Source organism: Eurosta solidaginis, chromosome 4 (genome assembly GCF_040869045.1).
Source record: "Eurosta solidaginis isolate ZX-2024a chromosome 4, ASM4086904v1, whole genome shotgun sequence".
Taxonomy (NCBI): Eukaryota; Metazoa; Arthropoda; class Insecta; order Diptera; family Tephritidae; genus Eurosta; species Eurosta solidaginis.
The window spans coordinates 247,872,203-247,888,993 of NC_090322.1; the positions used below are offsets into that span (position 1 = coordinate 247,872,203).

The following is a 16,791-nucleotide window of genomic DNA, read 5'->3' on the forward strand; positions in this document are numbered from 1 at the left end:
GATTTGTGGTCACACACAAATCACACACATAAGATTGCGCATCTAAACAAAAGATCAGCTGTTTTTTATGGGCAATTTTTACGTCATTTTCCTTTAGCTCTTGTTTTTTTCTCTCTTTCTTTCATTCGCTTAAGCAGTCAAGTGTGAAGTAGATGCGCAGAACGAAGCAATTTTGAACTCGTGAAGATTGCGCATACACGTGTTCAAAATTGCTTCGTTCTGCGCATCCACGTCACACTTGACTGCTTAAGCGAATGAAAGAAAGAGAGAAAAAAACAAGAGCTAAAGGAAAATGACGTAAAAGTTGCCCATAAAAACAGCTGATATTTTTTTTAGATGCGCAATGCGCAATCTTGTGTGTGTGATTTGTGGTTGTTATTTAAGAGCTGCCAGACGCATGAAAACGGTTGTACACAACGATGCAGTTTATAGTGTGGACGTAACATTACGCACCGGAACGTGTGTAGTGGAGGGATTCAAGGGGTTGATAAGCGTATTACAAAGTTTTAAAGCTCCCAAGCTTCTGAAACCCAATTGTCAACCTCACCTACGCGAGGGGAATTCTGTTAAAAGTATGGGTAATAGTATAGAACAGGGGTCGACTGCTAATACGCGTCCAAATCGTGTAGGGCCAAAGAGGATAAATACAATAAGAGCCGTCACTCGTTATTTTTTAGGCATTTACTCGATGTATACTGAGAGGTAGTCGCTACTTTTTTTTTGGGCGAGATGTTTATAAATGTCTTCTATACATTTTCGTGGGGTATTTGTGTTTATTTTTCCGACTGTATTTAATTAATTTATTTAATTCTCTTTCCAAAAATCGCAATTGCACAAGGGGCCTACGCGGCATGTATAAATGCGAGACAATTAAAAATGTCCCTCTCAGAAAACATTCGGCATAAATTTTTTCAATTTCCAGCGAAATACTCGCCACAAAATAACGAGTGACGGCTCTTATTGTATTTATCCTCTTTGGTAGGGCCAAAGAGGATAAATATAATAAGAGCCACCAGTCTGCTACGAGTGGCGAGTAACTCGCTGGAAATAAAAAAAATTGATGCCTAATATTTTCCATGAGGGACATTTTCAATTGTGTCACATTTATCCATGTCGTGTAGGCATCTTATGCAAATGTGATTTTTGGAAAGAGAATTAATTAAATACAGTCGGAAAAATAAACACAAATACCCCACGAAAAGGTATAAAGACATTTATGGACATCCCGCAAAAAAAAAAAAAATCTGCGATTACCCTAACCAAAAACATTAAGCAAAATAACGAGTGACGTCTCTTATTATATTTATCCTCTTTGGTAGGGTTCTCAAGACGCGTATTGACCTCGACAACAATAATCCGAAGGCGGAAAATAAACATTTTAGCAATAGCATTTTTGCGCAGAACACCTTTCTGCGTTGGCGGCCTTCGGCCATGCTTATAAAAATTACCCTGGCCGGTCCACCAAGGGGTGGAATCAAAATTAAATGCGTGCAAGATCCCTTTGTACACACACTTTTTTTTAGTGCACAACAACATTACAACAACCACATGAAAATTGCCAACTTCAGCTGCAAATATCTCTGGACAAAAATACAATTCATCTTTTCCGCCTTTAGATTATTGTTGTCGAAGTCAATAAGCGTCTTGTGACACCTATCACGATATTTTTGGACGCGTATTAGCAGTCGACCCCTTTTCTAGACTTTTACCCAAATATAAATGTATCATACACATATTTAGCAGACGAGGCTCTGGCGACCTCTAGTTCCTCATGTGGGTGGGAAAGGTGGTTTGGCCTAGAAGGTTTAATATGGGCATGTTAATCTTTCCCGAGATGGCCGGGCTATTACCTTAATTGTGCTTTGTTACCGGAACCGTCCGGATCTATATCCAGCAAAGGACAATCAACGTGTAGCAGACGACATAATTTCGTTGCAATTAGCGTTTGCAGTTAGTAGAGGCTACACCTACTGAGCCATGTCGCTTTGCAAGACTGCTTGTTTAGATTTGAATTGCAGAAATTATTCACTATCCTTATGTTTTGTTGCTCAGTTTCATTTGACATAGCCTTGAAAGCTACCTTCAAAACTCAAGTTCAGACATATCAGCATGAAGACAACTCCCTTCCCAGCTGTCGATTTTCTTATCGCGTAACTTCAGTAGTTGGCGTACTTTGAAAAACTGGCCGAAGATGACAGATTTACTAGGAAATAAATCGCAGCCGATAAAATTCACGCTAAGATTGGGTAGTTCACCCTTAAATTCCGATTTGGAAGCATTCGTTCGTTAGACAATATTTTGCATAGGAGCTGATACATGCGCCTCCGTGTTTGAACAGCTTTGCGGATAGTCCGCGGTCATAGTTTGGTGGCGGAACATATATGTCCTCGTCAGGCATTTGGGTTTCGGGTTCACCACGGTCATGGTGCCACACATGCTGAGAGTGTACAAACGCGGACATAAGATGCAGGATGGAGCCTGGCCGGGATACTGGGATAGCTTGCTTATTGAGTCTCCATAGGGTGGTTCCAATCTTTGACCCGCTGTGTGACATGCCTGAACCCTCTCCAGTCGATATAAACGATTTATAGGGTGACTGTGATCCCCCAGCGGGTTAGAGGGTTAGAATATACCCGCGGTAGATATTCCTGTCGTAAGAGGGCGACTAAAATACCAAATAGATTCAAGGAGTTGTGGAGCGCAACCCTTTCAAGGGGTTGCCAGCGCAATATATAGCTCCTCCAACCCAATTGTCAACCTCACCTATCCGTGGCGAATCCTGTTTCATTAACAGCCGAGTCTCTGGCGACCCCGAAGTCCTCATGTATGTAGGGCGTGGGAGGGCGGGATGGCCTAGAAGGTCGCTTGTGGTCATAACAAATCGTTCCAAAGATGATTGGGCTTGGTAGCGGAACGTACCGGATCTGCATCCGGCGAAGGACCATCAACATCGATAGCACTCCCCAAGACCTTCGGGGAGTATCCTTATCGCTACAACAGCAACAACAACAACATCGATAACACTCAATAACCAAGGCCTTCGGTGTCCTTTCGCTACAACAACAAAAACAACAATGGTGACTGACAAAAGATCCACCCACATACTTACTTATCCATTCTTAATTAATGTGAGTAAACTTATTTTCACAAAAAAAAAGATATATTTAATTTCAATTATGTAGGTATGTGTGAAAAAATGTATGTATGTATGTATGATTGAATGTATGCAAATTGTATATGTATGTATGTTAATCCAAACCCTAGAAATATTATAAAAGAAATCTACGATTTAGTCTTTTATGTTGCGACGGCTGCCTTCGCCTTTGGTTTGGGTTGTCTTGGCTGTAAACGTACACGGAACCCCTCTTCGCGTTTCAATATAATATCGGCTTGCAGCTTAAAGTCAGCTTCAGTCAAATCCGAAAAGACGCGATAATTTCTCAAAATCGTAGACAAGAGTATCTTCAGCTTGAGCATGGCATACTTGCGACCTGTAAAGGATAATAAAAAAGTACTTATTATATAATGAATTAATAAGGGCATTCAAGTGCCCAAGTGCTCCACTTACCAACACAACTTCGCGGACCAGCCGAGAATGGCACAAAAGCATAATAATGTCTGTTAGCTTGACGTTCGGGCAAAAAGTTATCGGGATCAAATACATTCGGATTTGTATACACTTTCGGATTACGATGTAGCTTGACTGTGGCCACAGTAACAGTAGCGCCACGCGGTATAATATATGGACCCGATGCCAATTTTAAGTCTTCCTGCAGTTCGCGTGCTATCAATGGCACCGGTGGGTACATGCGCAAAGTTTCCATCAAACACCGTTCCATATATTTCATTTCTAAAGTATCTTGAAATGTGGCCGGTCTATCTGAGTCACCAAATATTTCATCCAATTCGGCTATGACACGATCTTGTATTTGTTGATGTATGCCCATTAAGGAGAGGAAGAATGACGAGCCAGCAGCAGTGGTATCGTGACCCTCAAACATTATCGTATCGACTTGTTCTTTAATTTCGGTATCCGACAGTAGTGCGCCATTTTGTGCGCTCTCCAGCAATAAATCGAGAAAGGCTAAACGCCTTTTCTCACCCACATCATTATCCTCTACATCCAAATCGTCTTTCAATCCAGCCGATTGTCCAAAGGATAAACCTTCAACTGATATTTCCTTTGTCGAAGTTTGTGGTGTTGGTGTGCTTGGCGGTGTAATTTTTTTTTGGGCTGCCACTTCATGTTGCGCCAATGAGCCGCGTGTTCCTTTGGCAAAAGCAGCTTTTTTGTATTTGATCACTTTAGTTGTAAGCCCATGTATGATACTCAAAAGCTTTCCTTGTTCCTGGTAGTATTTGGAAAGTGTGAAGATGAACTCACTGCGTAGGAATATACTTCTTGATCGTAAATGTAGAATATCGCACATTTTCATGACGGCCATTGCGTACTCATAACCCGATTTATCTTGCGCCTTTTTGGAAACACCCATGGCCGTCTCTGTAATGAGTAGGGAAAACGAAAAGTTATTTTTTTTATTCTGAAAGAGCTTAAGATGTATTATAGGAATTCTTATTAATTAACTTAAAGTTTCTTATATTTAAGCTGAACTGGAAGCTAAACAAAGAATATAAAGTCAAACCGTTATGTATGGAGGAAGGATCACCTTATCAAGAAAACGGCATCTTAAGGCGCCCTTATGATTTGAGAGTAAAGAGCGTACTTATGGGTACATCCGCTCCAGCTCAATGTTAATGACTCCCATATTACATCAGAAACAGCCTACATACACATCCCTTGACTGCCTTGGATATAAACTACATGATCCTATTTTCTGCAAAGAGCAATTGGAAATATTGCGAGCTCATTTAGATATTCGGCATCTAAGTTTTCATGTACGGCTATACAATTTTTTGCGGGGTAGGAGAGGGAATCTTTTCAATACTTGCATGCAATGTCATGCATGTACCGGACTCAGCGAACTTCTTTCAATCCGATAAATTCTTTATACAGGAGCCATTAAGGCATTAATGAATACATAGCGGGAGCATAGCAGCAATAAGGGCAAATATATACATGAATTCAACGTGGTAAATGAATTGGAACGGGATTCCTACTGGTGCTTTTGAACATTCGTCAGTATTCTTTCAATGTTTTTGGTGCTTAGCTGTGGTATCAAGACAGCTCATTTGCGCTAACTGATGCATACTAGCCATGGCAACTAGCCAAAGCTTAATTTCTTATGCAAAATTATTATCACTGTGTTGATTCTCACTCTCCCGATCCCTGTAGGTATCAAAGCGAACTTTGCCAACAAAGAAAACTTGTACTACGTCTGACGGATAAGATGTGTCTGAAGAAAATGCCTGCCAAGCTTCGGATGGTACAAACGGAGGGCTTAGAATATAGCAACTTTCACAGAAGCAATAATTCTACTCTGTCATTAGTTATTATTGGATCCCGATAAACGCAGTTCTATATGTCCACGTAGTTAAAACTTGCCAGGTGTTAGCCTGATGCCCGAAAGTACCTCTGGATCTACTTCACTCTAAATTGTATCTCAGACTCAATTCTTTTAATTTAATTGAACTCAGAAATGTGCGGCATGTAAATAGTTCAGTTTTAGCTCTTCCAATGGTTATCTCGTCGAATCAACGCGTTTTTTCTTGAAAGTGCGTGCAAAACTAGCGGATGTTGTCTTCGTAGATAGAATTTTATTTCTATTGCTCACTCTTCTCCTCTATTTTGTTCGTCTTCAACGTCCTCTTCCAGGACCAAGTCTCCATTCCCCCCACTTTCAAAGGGGATCACGTCGTTGGACAATGTCCGTTAAGCACTTTCTATTCGTATATCAGTAATTCGGTAGGCTGCTGTTAGCCGTGTTTTTTTTACACGTGTATACGTTTACGTTTGCGCGTGAAAAAAACGCCTATCCGCGCTTAGATAATGCTTAGGAGACCCATCTAGCGGCAGTGGTTAAACAACTAGCTACAGCTACAGGGTGTACCGAAAAGCGGAGACTCAACCCTCTGTTGTATTTCTGTGTATAAAATATAGCTGAATCAATTGTGATAGATAGTGGACGCGCATAGAATACATGGAATTAGTGCAGAGGGTGAAACATGGACACATATTTCAGTTACATCTGAGTATAATGCGTATTGAAATTTAGTAGTACTAATTTTATGCGCAGCAATTTCAGAGGTGTATTTAAAGTTTGTCGCTTAGCAGTCCATATAAAGTTTAAACGTAAACGTATATAGACGTGAAATAAACACAGCTATTATATCTTTTTGGTGGGTCATTTTATATCCGTGCCACACTGGTGCATCATAGAATACAATATAGCTGATAGCTTCACCTGGTCCTCCGATGCTGGGCATTACTCGCACTATGGCTTTACAAACTTAAGCAACTTTCCCTCTCATTGCCCTGAAGTGCTCCTTAAAAGTCATTTTCGAGTAAATATTAACCGTTTTTTTTTATACACGCATATACGTTTACGTTTGCGCGTGAAAAAAAACGCCTATCCTCGCTTAGACAATGCTTCGGAGACCCATCTAGCGGCAGTGGTTAAATAACTAGCTACAGCCACAGGGTGTACTGAAAAGCGGAGACACAACCCTCTGATGGCCATAGGGTATAACATATAGCTAAATCAGTTGCGATGAATTGTGGACACACATAGAATATATAGAATTAGTGTGAGTGAAACAAAAACACATATTTCAGTTACATCTGAGTATAATGCGTATTGAAATTTAGTAGTACCCATTTTATGCGCAGCAATTTCAGAGGTGTATTTAAAGTTTAACGCTTAGCAGTCCATATAAAGTTTAACCGTATAGACGTTTACGTTTAAAAAAAACACGGCTATTTAATCCTAAATATTACAAGTAAGGCTTTGAATTTATTTCATAGGGTTAATTGTAACTCATCCACAGTCCGCTTTGAGCTGACCAAAATCACTTCTGTCTTATTGCCACACATCACGAGCCCCATGTTCGTCAGCATTTCCTTTATTTTTCCTACGGCGTCTTTACATAATGCTTGGAGCTGATCCAGTTTCCTGGTCACTGCTACTATGACAGTATCGGCATAGCCGACAATTTGCGCGCCTCCGGGAAGGTCGATTTGTAGCACACGTTCATACATCCCGTTCCATAGCTTCAACCCTAGAACAAATCCCTGTGGGACGCCGCCCGTGATATTGTGCTTGGAGTACTCTGTCGCTAAAATAGCTACCAATTATTCTGCAGGTAAGCAGGTGTGTCAAAGCTGCGTAACGTTGTCTATATATACATCCAGTTCGTACTACATCTATCGCTACATCAATCTTCACCTCTACCTCTATCAGTAGCATTCTATACATAAGCATATACTTAAATAACTGCCCATTCACTTGTTACATTATTCAAAATTTGTCCCATTCAGCCTTCCCACTTTACCCTGATCCTCAATTCATAAATGCAAACATACGTACATATGTATATCGGGTATATATATTTCCATATACTTCCTTCCTTGTACAAAACATCTAAACAAACATACTTGCACCAATTTCAATGTCTTTCTGACCTCGTGTACACTAATTACCTTTTAAATGATTCGCGACGTAGACATTACAAGAATTGTTACATTCATATTTAACTCTTCTATACATAAACACATTTGCCCCCATCATAACCCTCAAAGTTTTGTCAACAAAAGGCTTCGCATGAGCTTATGACGGTCGTTTTGAGTAAATTTTAATTAGGTACAACAAATACTGACATGCTTCCATTTGTACGGACAGACAAACTTAACATGGAAAAATTTCACAACAAAGTTGTTTTAATACTAAATAATAGCACAGGCACATCCATTTATATAATTTAAATAAAAACAAACTGTGCGAAACCGGTCATCAAACCGCAAAGTCGATTATTCAATTCGCGACGAGCCAGAGGAAAGCCCGAAAGATATGGTGGAAAATATATCGCTACAAAGATCAGCAGTGCTCCAGGGTCAGATTAACCTTCAACGGGGATCTAGGCACGTCCGTTCCCTTCTTTTTTCGATTAAAATATACAAAGTTATATCTTTCATTAAAATTTTATTGTCACAATGTAATAATATCAATAAAATTACTATCTACATTTTAAACATGTCTAGAATAACAAGTAAGAACGGGACTGTCTTCGGCTGTGCCGAAGACTTCATACCTTTCATGAATGGGGCTGAACAATAATCTTATCCCGTTCGTAATCTCCGAATAATCGGATGTATAAGATAAGAAATATATAGTGAACAGATCTACATACCTTAACGATTTTTAAGATAAATATAAAATAAAAAACAGGTAGGTAATTCGTGTGAGGATGCAAAGTTTCAGGTTTTTTGTGGTCTGCGTGTAAAAACTATGACTACGAATCACGTATTTCAAAAATATATGACGAAAACGTAACTATTTGATGAAATTTGATGAATTTTGAAGATTCTAGCCGTAAAAAAGGGGTCAAAATGACAGTTTATATGAAGTATATAATATATATACGACCGATCTCTATGATTTTTTCAGACAACAATGTATGCTATATACGTAAGCATTTTGTGAAATTTGAAGCTTCTAACTGTTAAAACGGGGCAGAAATTGCGTAAAGTTTCTTATCTGAACAATCGGTTGTATGAGATATATGCTATGTGTACCACCGATCTCAATGATTTTTTCAGACATCAATATATGCTATACACGTAAGCAGTTGGTGAAATTTGAAGCTTCTAGCTGTTAAAATGGGGCCGAAATCGTAAAAAAATATATATATACTATATATATATACTATATATACCATCATATATATATTATATATATCACCGATCTCCATGATTTTTTGACACAACAATACATACTATATACGTAAGCAATCGGTGAAATTTGAAGCTTATAACTGTTAAAATGGGGAAGAAATTGCGCAAAGTTTCTTATCTGAACAATCGGTTGTATGGGATATATACTTTATATACCACCGGTATCTATGATTTTCTCAGACAACAATATATGCTATACACGTAAGCATTTGGTGAAATTTGAACATATCTAAACGATTTTTAAGATAAATATAAAATAAAAAATAGGTAGGTAATCTGTGTGAGGATGCAAAGCTTCACGTTTTTTGTGGTCTGCATGTAAAAACTATGGCTACGAATCACGTATTTCAAAAATATATGACGTAAACGTAACTATTTGATGAAATTTGATGAATCTTGAAGCTTCTAGCCGTAAAAAAGGGTCCAATATGACAGTTTATATGAAGTATATAATATATATACCACCGATCTCTATGATTTTTTCAGACAACAATATATGCTATATACGAAAGCATTTTGTGAAATTTGAAGCTTCTAACTGTTAAAACGGGGCAGAAATTGCGCAAAGTTTCTTATCTGAACAATCGGTTGTATGAGATATATACTATGTATACCACCGATCTCAACGATTTTTTCAGACATCAATATATGCTATACACGTAAGCAGTTGGTGAAATTTGAAGCTTCTAACTGTTAAAATGGGGTAGAAATTGCGAAAATTTTCTTATCTGAACAATCGGTTGTATGAGATATATACTATATATACAACCGATCTCTATGATTTTTTCAGACGACAATATATGTTATATACGTAAGCAATCAGTGAAATTTGAAGCTTATAGCTGTTAAAATGGGGTAGAAATTGCGAAAAGTTTCTTATCTGAACAATCGGTTGTATGAGATATATACTATATATACAACCGATCTCTATGATTTTTTCAGACAACAATATATGCTATATACATAACCAATCGGTGAAATTTGAAGCTTATAGCTGTTAAAATGGGGTAGAAATTGCGAAAAGTTTCTTATCTGAACAATCGGTTGTATGAGATATATACTATATATACAACCGATCTCTATAATTTTTTCAGACAACAATATATGCTATATAAGTAAATATTCGGTGAAATTTGAAGCTTCTAGCTGTTAAAATGGGGCTAAAATTTGCGAAATTATATATATATATACTATATATATATACTATATATACCACCATATATATACTATATATACCACCGATCTTTATGATTTTTTCAGACAACAATTTATGCTATATACGTAAGCATTCGCTGAAATTTGAAGCCTCTAGCTCTTAAAATAGGGCAGTAATTACGAAAAGTTCCTTATCTGAACAATCGGTTGTGGGGGATATATACTATATATACGACCGATCTCATAAATTTTTTCAGGCAACAATATGTGCAATATACGAAAGTATATGGTGAAGTTTGAAGCTTCAATCTGTTAAATTGGGTAAGATATTACAAAAATCCTCTTTTTCTGAAAAATCGGTTGTATGGAGGATATATGCTATAGTGGTCCGATCCGGTCGGTTCCAACAAATGTCTAATCGGACACCCAAATACACCTGCTCACCAAATTTTATCAAGATATCTCAAAAATTGAGGGACTAGTTTGCATACAAACAGACAGACGGACAGACGGACAGACGGACAGACGGACATGGCTAAATCAACTCAGCTCTTCAACCTGATTATTTCGGTATACTTAATGGTGGGTCTATCTATTTTCCTTTAAGGACTTACAATTTTCGGTTTCGTGACGAAATTAATATACCATTTCATTTTCATGAAAGGTATAAAAACGAACTAAGTTATTTATAGCTTCGTGAAGGTCTCCATCACTTAGAGAAAAGTTGATGAGAAATGCAAATCTCTCTGAAACTTCCATATACACTTTCGCACGTCGTTTGATTTCACTGTGAAGATTGTCGATGATTTCGAGGAAACCTTTTGTCCTAAAATCATCCTAGAGGTGTACAGACGCTTCCGATGAGATCTCCCCGGCTAGCCCTTAAACCGATTATGTCAGAGTGGCCTAGCCAGGTTGTCGCCTTCTCACATCCGTTTAGCGGCTACCCAGAGGATACTTGGCCGCAAGCGACCGGCAGTAGTGAGCTGCTTGAACAGCGTGCAAAAGAATAGCTCTGGCCATTCCCAAGTGAATGGCGGTCAGAAGCTTTCCCCACTTTCGTGGACTTCTACTCACGGCTGCGTCCTCATCGCGAGGCGAAGATTATACTTCTGGAGCATTTCCGTCATTAGGTTGGTTTTTTATACGACGAGTACGTTTTGTACGATTTCTGTATAACCTACACCAGGTAATAATTGTTTTGTTTTTTCCTCGAAATCATTGAACTTTTCACGGAATGAAACTAAACTCTTCTAACAATCCGTACAAAAAACCACACGTTTGCAAATCTGCTTTTTCACTTTGCAATGATTTACTCACTGAACGCATAGCAGTCAAAATAGAGTTCCATAAAATCAACATGAAACCAAATTCGAATTTTTCCATTTTATTCGCGATACACGTCGCCTCATAACGAGTATAAGTATTTTGTGATCCATCATCAGCAATGATTTCTAGAGCCTCTAATATGATGTCAAATTAATCGTAAACTGCATTCGTCGCATTCGAATGTGCTTCCCAGCGTATAGTTGAAAATGTCTTCAAAGTTTTCTCACTGTTTTTTATTTTATTTTTTAATACGCCCCAACGATAGGTGGAAGCGAAAAAAAATTATATAATGTGTGCATAATTGCGAAAAAATCTACTGCATAGAAACAGCACTTCACAGTATGCTCTCAATTGAGTTTTATTTATTTGAGTAAAATTTATTTTCAGTTGTGATTATATTTTTCTTTCGCTCTCTAGAATTTTATGTTTGCAAGGAAATTTTAGAAGTCTTTTTCATTTTTCGGTGGTCCCCTAAAATCTGTGGCCCCAGGCAACTGCCTATTCTACCTATCTGTTAATCCGACCCTGAGTGCCCCTAAACTTACATCATCGCAAAAGAAAAGTGGCAAACTAATCTCAACATCGGTTCAATCGTACGTCCATTTCTCCTCCCATCTCCAAATTCGTTGCCCAAGCTCTTTATTGCCATACCAACTCAATTCAAGCCAAAGCAAAAAGTGGCAGCAAATAAGTCTTTACACGTGATGGCATGTGCCAGAAGAAACGAGATCTCATCTTCACAGTCTTAGCACTGCAGATTTTTTACTTATGGTTTATCCCGTTGCCTAGTTGAATCAACTGACACACAAACCATCTGTCTGTTATTTGTGCAGGAAATGCAATGAGGTAGAAAATTTGTGGACTGGAAGTTGAGCAAAAACCATGGCAATGGAAATACCTGAAGGAGTTTCTAGTTATATTGCTCACGCTTTTTAAGCAGTAAATCAAGAAAATTAGCTGAATCAAATGTAACGTTATAAATAAGCAGTGAAGGTGAGTCATACCGAATAGAAAGTGAGAAATTGAAAACGTTTTAATTTGCAACTTGAGCTTGTCGTTAATTGTTGCAGTTAGAAGTGAGTTGCACGTGATGTGTTAATTGCTACTAAAAGTTTGTAGATTAAATGGATTGATTGTCGGAATCTCAATGGCGATTTTATGTCTGTAGCTGAGTGTTGAAGGCTTAGCTTGAGTTCCTGAATAAGTCTATTGTCGATGTTGTTGTAGCGATAGGACCCTCCCCGAAGGGTTTGGAAAGTGTTATCGACGTTGATGGTTCTTTGCCGGATATAACTCCGGTACGATCCAGAAGTCAGAGCTTCGGCTAGTAAAGAAAATTGGGTTGGAGAAGCTAACAAGCTCTGGCAACCCCTTGATAAGGGTTGCGCTACACCGCCCCTGGAATCAAGTCCTCTCACCCATGTATCGAACTTCAAACATATAAGGGATTTTTTGTCCTTAAGCTAATCTCGGAGGAGCGTCACCAATATTTCATATACTAGAACTAGATTCTGATTTCCGAACTTTCCGGACAGGTAACATCTATAACGAAAGAGCTTTAAAGAAGTTCTTACAAAGTAATAGCTCAGTTCGGCAATGATACCAAAACCATATCAGTGGATTTATGTTACGAAGTCATTAGTTTTAGACAGAAAATGACCGGCACCTCCATAAAGTCAATGAAACTACTGGGTCATTGGCACCAGATTTAGAATGACTTAAGGTAACTCAACGGTAAAATACATAGATAAAATATGCACAGAGAGAGAGAGACGCATATTGGGTGAACTGGAGTTTAACACAAGGTTTCTGGCATCGATATGTGAAAGCGGAGACGGTCCACATCATCAAGCACTGGGATTCAAGTGATTGTGTAGCGCAATATATAGCTTCTCCAACCCAATTGTCAAACTCACCTTCGAGCGGCGAATCCTGTTTCACTAACAGACGAGGGTCTGCCGACCCCAAGCTCCTCATGAAACTTGGGGGTGGGGAGGGAGGGATGGCCTGAAGGTTTAATGTGGCCATATAAATCGTTCCCGAGATGGTCGGGCTAGTACCATAATGGTGCTGTGTTACCGGATCGTACCGCATCTGTATCCGGCAAAGGACCATCACATCGATAACACTCCCTAAAGCCTTCGGGGAGTAACCTTATCGCTACAACAACAACAACAATATCATCAAGCACTGATAGTTTTTCATAAGCATCTGGATGATTCATGTATCACATTCTCGAATACTTCTCATTACTTCAGATTCATCGTTTCCAGCGGGTTAAGGGGCTTAGAATATGCTACCAGAAGATGCTTGTACAGGACCGGATTCATATGAGACACAGGACATTCCAGATCCATAACACTCGCCCTAAATTACAGGTAGTGTTTTAGCGTTAACAACAACATCGAAAACTTAGTTTCTGCGTGCATGTGTATTGTTAACTTTTGTTATATTGTATTTATGTTGTCGTTGCTGTTGTAGCATCCTTGTTTACTGTTCTCCCAGTGCTGGGGTTTTTGATTAAATAAGTATCAATGACAGGTGGTTTCGACCTCTGCCTCATATTTCGTCCGCTGTAACTAGTCAACCATGCAATGAAAAATTTTCAACTCAATTCCGTTCTCATTCGGCTTTGGTTGCTTTTGCTTGTTGGCACAAAATTGTGGTTGAGATTTAAAAAATTTTTTTCTTGATCTGCCTAACAGGCTGTAGGTTCTCTTCTTATCGTATGTGTTGGGTAAGACTCTCTAAGTGAACGTGATGACAATGGTAATATCTAGCAATGTTCGCATCGATATTCATGAGGTCAGGTGCCTCGATGAACGTGATGGTAGCTGAGTTAGCCGCTTTATGTAATAGCTGCTTACGATTCAAGAATGTTAATGGGGAATATGTACACTGCCCCGAGTTCTGCTGGGCGCTGTGAATATACACACCTTGAACTGAGTTATTGAGGAGCCACAGGTCATTTTGATCCCTAGTACTTCCGATTGGTTTATACTAAATGAGTTGGGAAAATAGATTAAAGGTCGATTTTTTGTTAAATGGTGAAGGCCCCTGTTCGGATATAGTATAAGATGGCCTTATCCTCAGATCCCTTCTACCCTCTCCGGTCACTTCCTGATGACAGTCTCCGATTAAACTAATTTTCAAATTTACGAATTGTCACTTCTAAACCCACAAAACCTGCTAAGGACATCACTAATTCCATTCTCATTCCAGTATCAAAACACTCGAGTTCGTGTGGATGAATTATGTATTACAGTTACACTTAAATGATAGTTTACTTGTTCATAGTTCAGACCTACATTAAGAGCTTTTGTCGGACACGACGTAAGTGTTCAGTTACGCCACCACACGCTAGAATGGAACTTATTACAGCTTTGTATAGCCACATCATAAGATTTCAAGGTCAGTTTCTGTCGACTACTCTTTGCAGGAGTAGTAAGTTAGTTGTCCCTCGTTGGAAGCGAGAGTAAATCGAAGGCAGTCAAACTTACCAACCTACTGTATAGATATTGATGAGGTGAAATATGGTCATCAGGTTTTTTAAATCTTTAGTTCCCAATAGAAACGAAACTAAAATACTTTGTCTCAAGTTCAATTAACTCTCCAATCAATTATTCGGGGTAATCATCATTTATTAATGTCTACTAGATATTAAATTTCGATTGGTGAAGAAGGGGTTATTCTTTTAGTAAGTTTCAAGTTAAGTTGTGTGCTGCCAAAAACAGGATCAACAGCAAATTTATGGGATGAAAAAATGGAAAGGAAACGGAGAATATCTGAGAACTCCTTAACGCTACTATAAAAAGGCAAGACCACCGGGGGTTAAAACTCCCACATGGGCAAATTTGTGCAACTCAGCTCAGAGATGACATGATTGAAACTCTCACCCTACAAGCCGCAAAAGTTTTTGCCTCGAGTTGTTAATTTAATTAGCACTGCAACACCTTTTCTATTTATGCTTACTGGTTTTGGGCGGTGGAAAGCTATCTGTGCCATGGGTAAAGTTATTTATTCATTGTCCATCTTCACAACTCACATGCTCTTGAAATCAAATGAAACTGTTTGGTCATGTAATCGCAGATCAACTCACTTCAATTTCCTCATACTCACCAAACTTTGTGTTAAGCCTTCCAGAGGATAACATTATAACGACAAACTTTTAAATATCTCAAATCAAGCGAAATGAAAATTTCAATTTTCAAACACTCTGCTTCTTCTACCTTCTATGTACATACTAGGTTGCCTGTCTTTGCTCTTATCAGAAGAGTTGAATAGCCTGATTTAACCTCACATTATCAGTTGGCATTTCTATTTTAATACTTCCTTGTAAGGCGCATGAATGGCACACCCAAAGACCGACCTAATCAATATGCAAAAGAAGTATTTTAAAAGTTAATAGACATTCTGTGCATATTTCTATTTTACTATGCAAACTTTGCATTTCTTCAACTTGTATCCTGCACACGCATTCTTGCATGGTAGAATCAAACCATTCAAGTCTAACTTTGAAAATAAAGACAAATTCTGAATATTAGCAAGAATTATGTTGACTTGCGATGGTGATTTTGATTGACAACGCCAATATGACGCCATCGATGATGTCGTTGTTGTAGTATTTGTTAGTGGCGTTTTTACCATGCTACTTACTATGCTTAGCTACGATGTGCAATGTTTACAGTGGACAAATTTGGCTTCTTTATGGTTACAAAGTGAATATAGCACTTGAGAGGAAAATCGATATAGATAAGGAGACTCACTCTGAGCAAAAAAGGGTGATGGCGGGGACTATTAAGATGGTGATAAGGTCGAACGAATTTCCATCTAACTTCGACCCATACATGAACCTTTTAGGTTAGGTAAAACTTCCAGTCGTAGACATTTTTGTTCATTTTGATTACAGAGGTGCAGTCCAACAAGATTACTACTTCCTAGTAGTCCTCAGTGAACCACTTGCTTTCAATGATGAACTTAAGTAGGAGTAAAGTATTCACCTTTCCAACCTTCGCCCGAATAATCTAAAACCGTACGCCCAGGAATCTGAGTCATATTGTTTGTAGTCCTGGACATGGGCATCCTCATTCTGATAGTTTCTTAAGAGGGAGCTTTTTGTTATTCGCCACTGTCAGAGCATCGGTGATCTGGGAAAACACCCGTAAGTACTCTAACTTCAGATTTGTTTAGCTTGAGGAGGAGCTAGTTCCTTTCCTATACAAACATGGCTTTAAGAACCTTGAAACCTCGCGATCATCCCGGTTTAACACACAGCAAATCCGTTGCGCTAATCTTATATTCCTCGATTTTCATCAGGAGATAGCAAACCGTGGTCTTATGGAGCTATTGCTTATTTCGGAACCTTTCCTGACCACATCATTTGCAAATTCATCCCCTTCAATACCACTGTGCCCAGGAACACAGAAAAGGAGGACATCGAAATGTCTTATTAACGCCAG

General features: G+C 38.7%; 1 protein-coding gene and 1 long non-coding RNA gene across 2 annotated transcripts in view; one reads left to right on the plus strand and one right to left on the minus strand.

Annotated features, from left to right (window-relative positions):
• Positions 1-3,149: 3,149 nt before the first annotated feature.
• Cyp4g15 (Cytochrome P450 4g15) overlaps positions 3,150-16,791 on the minus strand; it is a 168,422-nt gene continuing 154,780 nt past the window's right edge. The window contains exons 5-6 of the mRNA XM_067785534.1: positions 3,569-4,501; positions 3,150-3,491 (exon numbers count right to left, since the gene is read on the minus strand). Of these exons, the coding sequence (XP_067641635.1) occupies positions 3,298-3,491; positions 3,569-4,501 (1,127 nt within the window). The 3' untranslated portion in view covers positions 3,150-3,297. The remainder of the gene's footprint in view (positions 3,492-3,568; positions 4,502-16,791) is intronic.
• The window catches only part of LOC137251252 (uncharacterized), an 87,199-nt gene continuing 82,593 nt past the window's right edge, over positions 12,186-16,791 (plus strand). Inside the window, exons 1-2 of the long non-coding RNA XR_010953193.1 lie at positions 12,186-12,325; positions 13,591-13,710. This is a non-coding gene — a long non-coding RNA (uncharacterized lncRNA). The remainder of the gene's footprint in view (positions 12,326-13,590; positions 13,711-16,791) is intronic.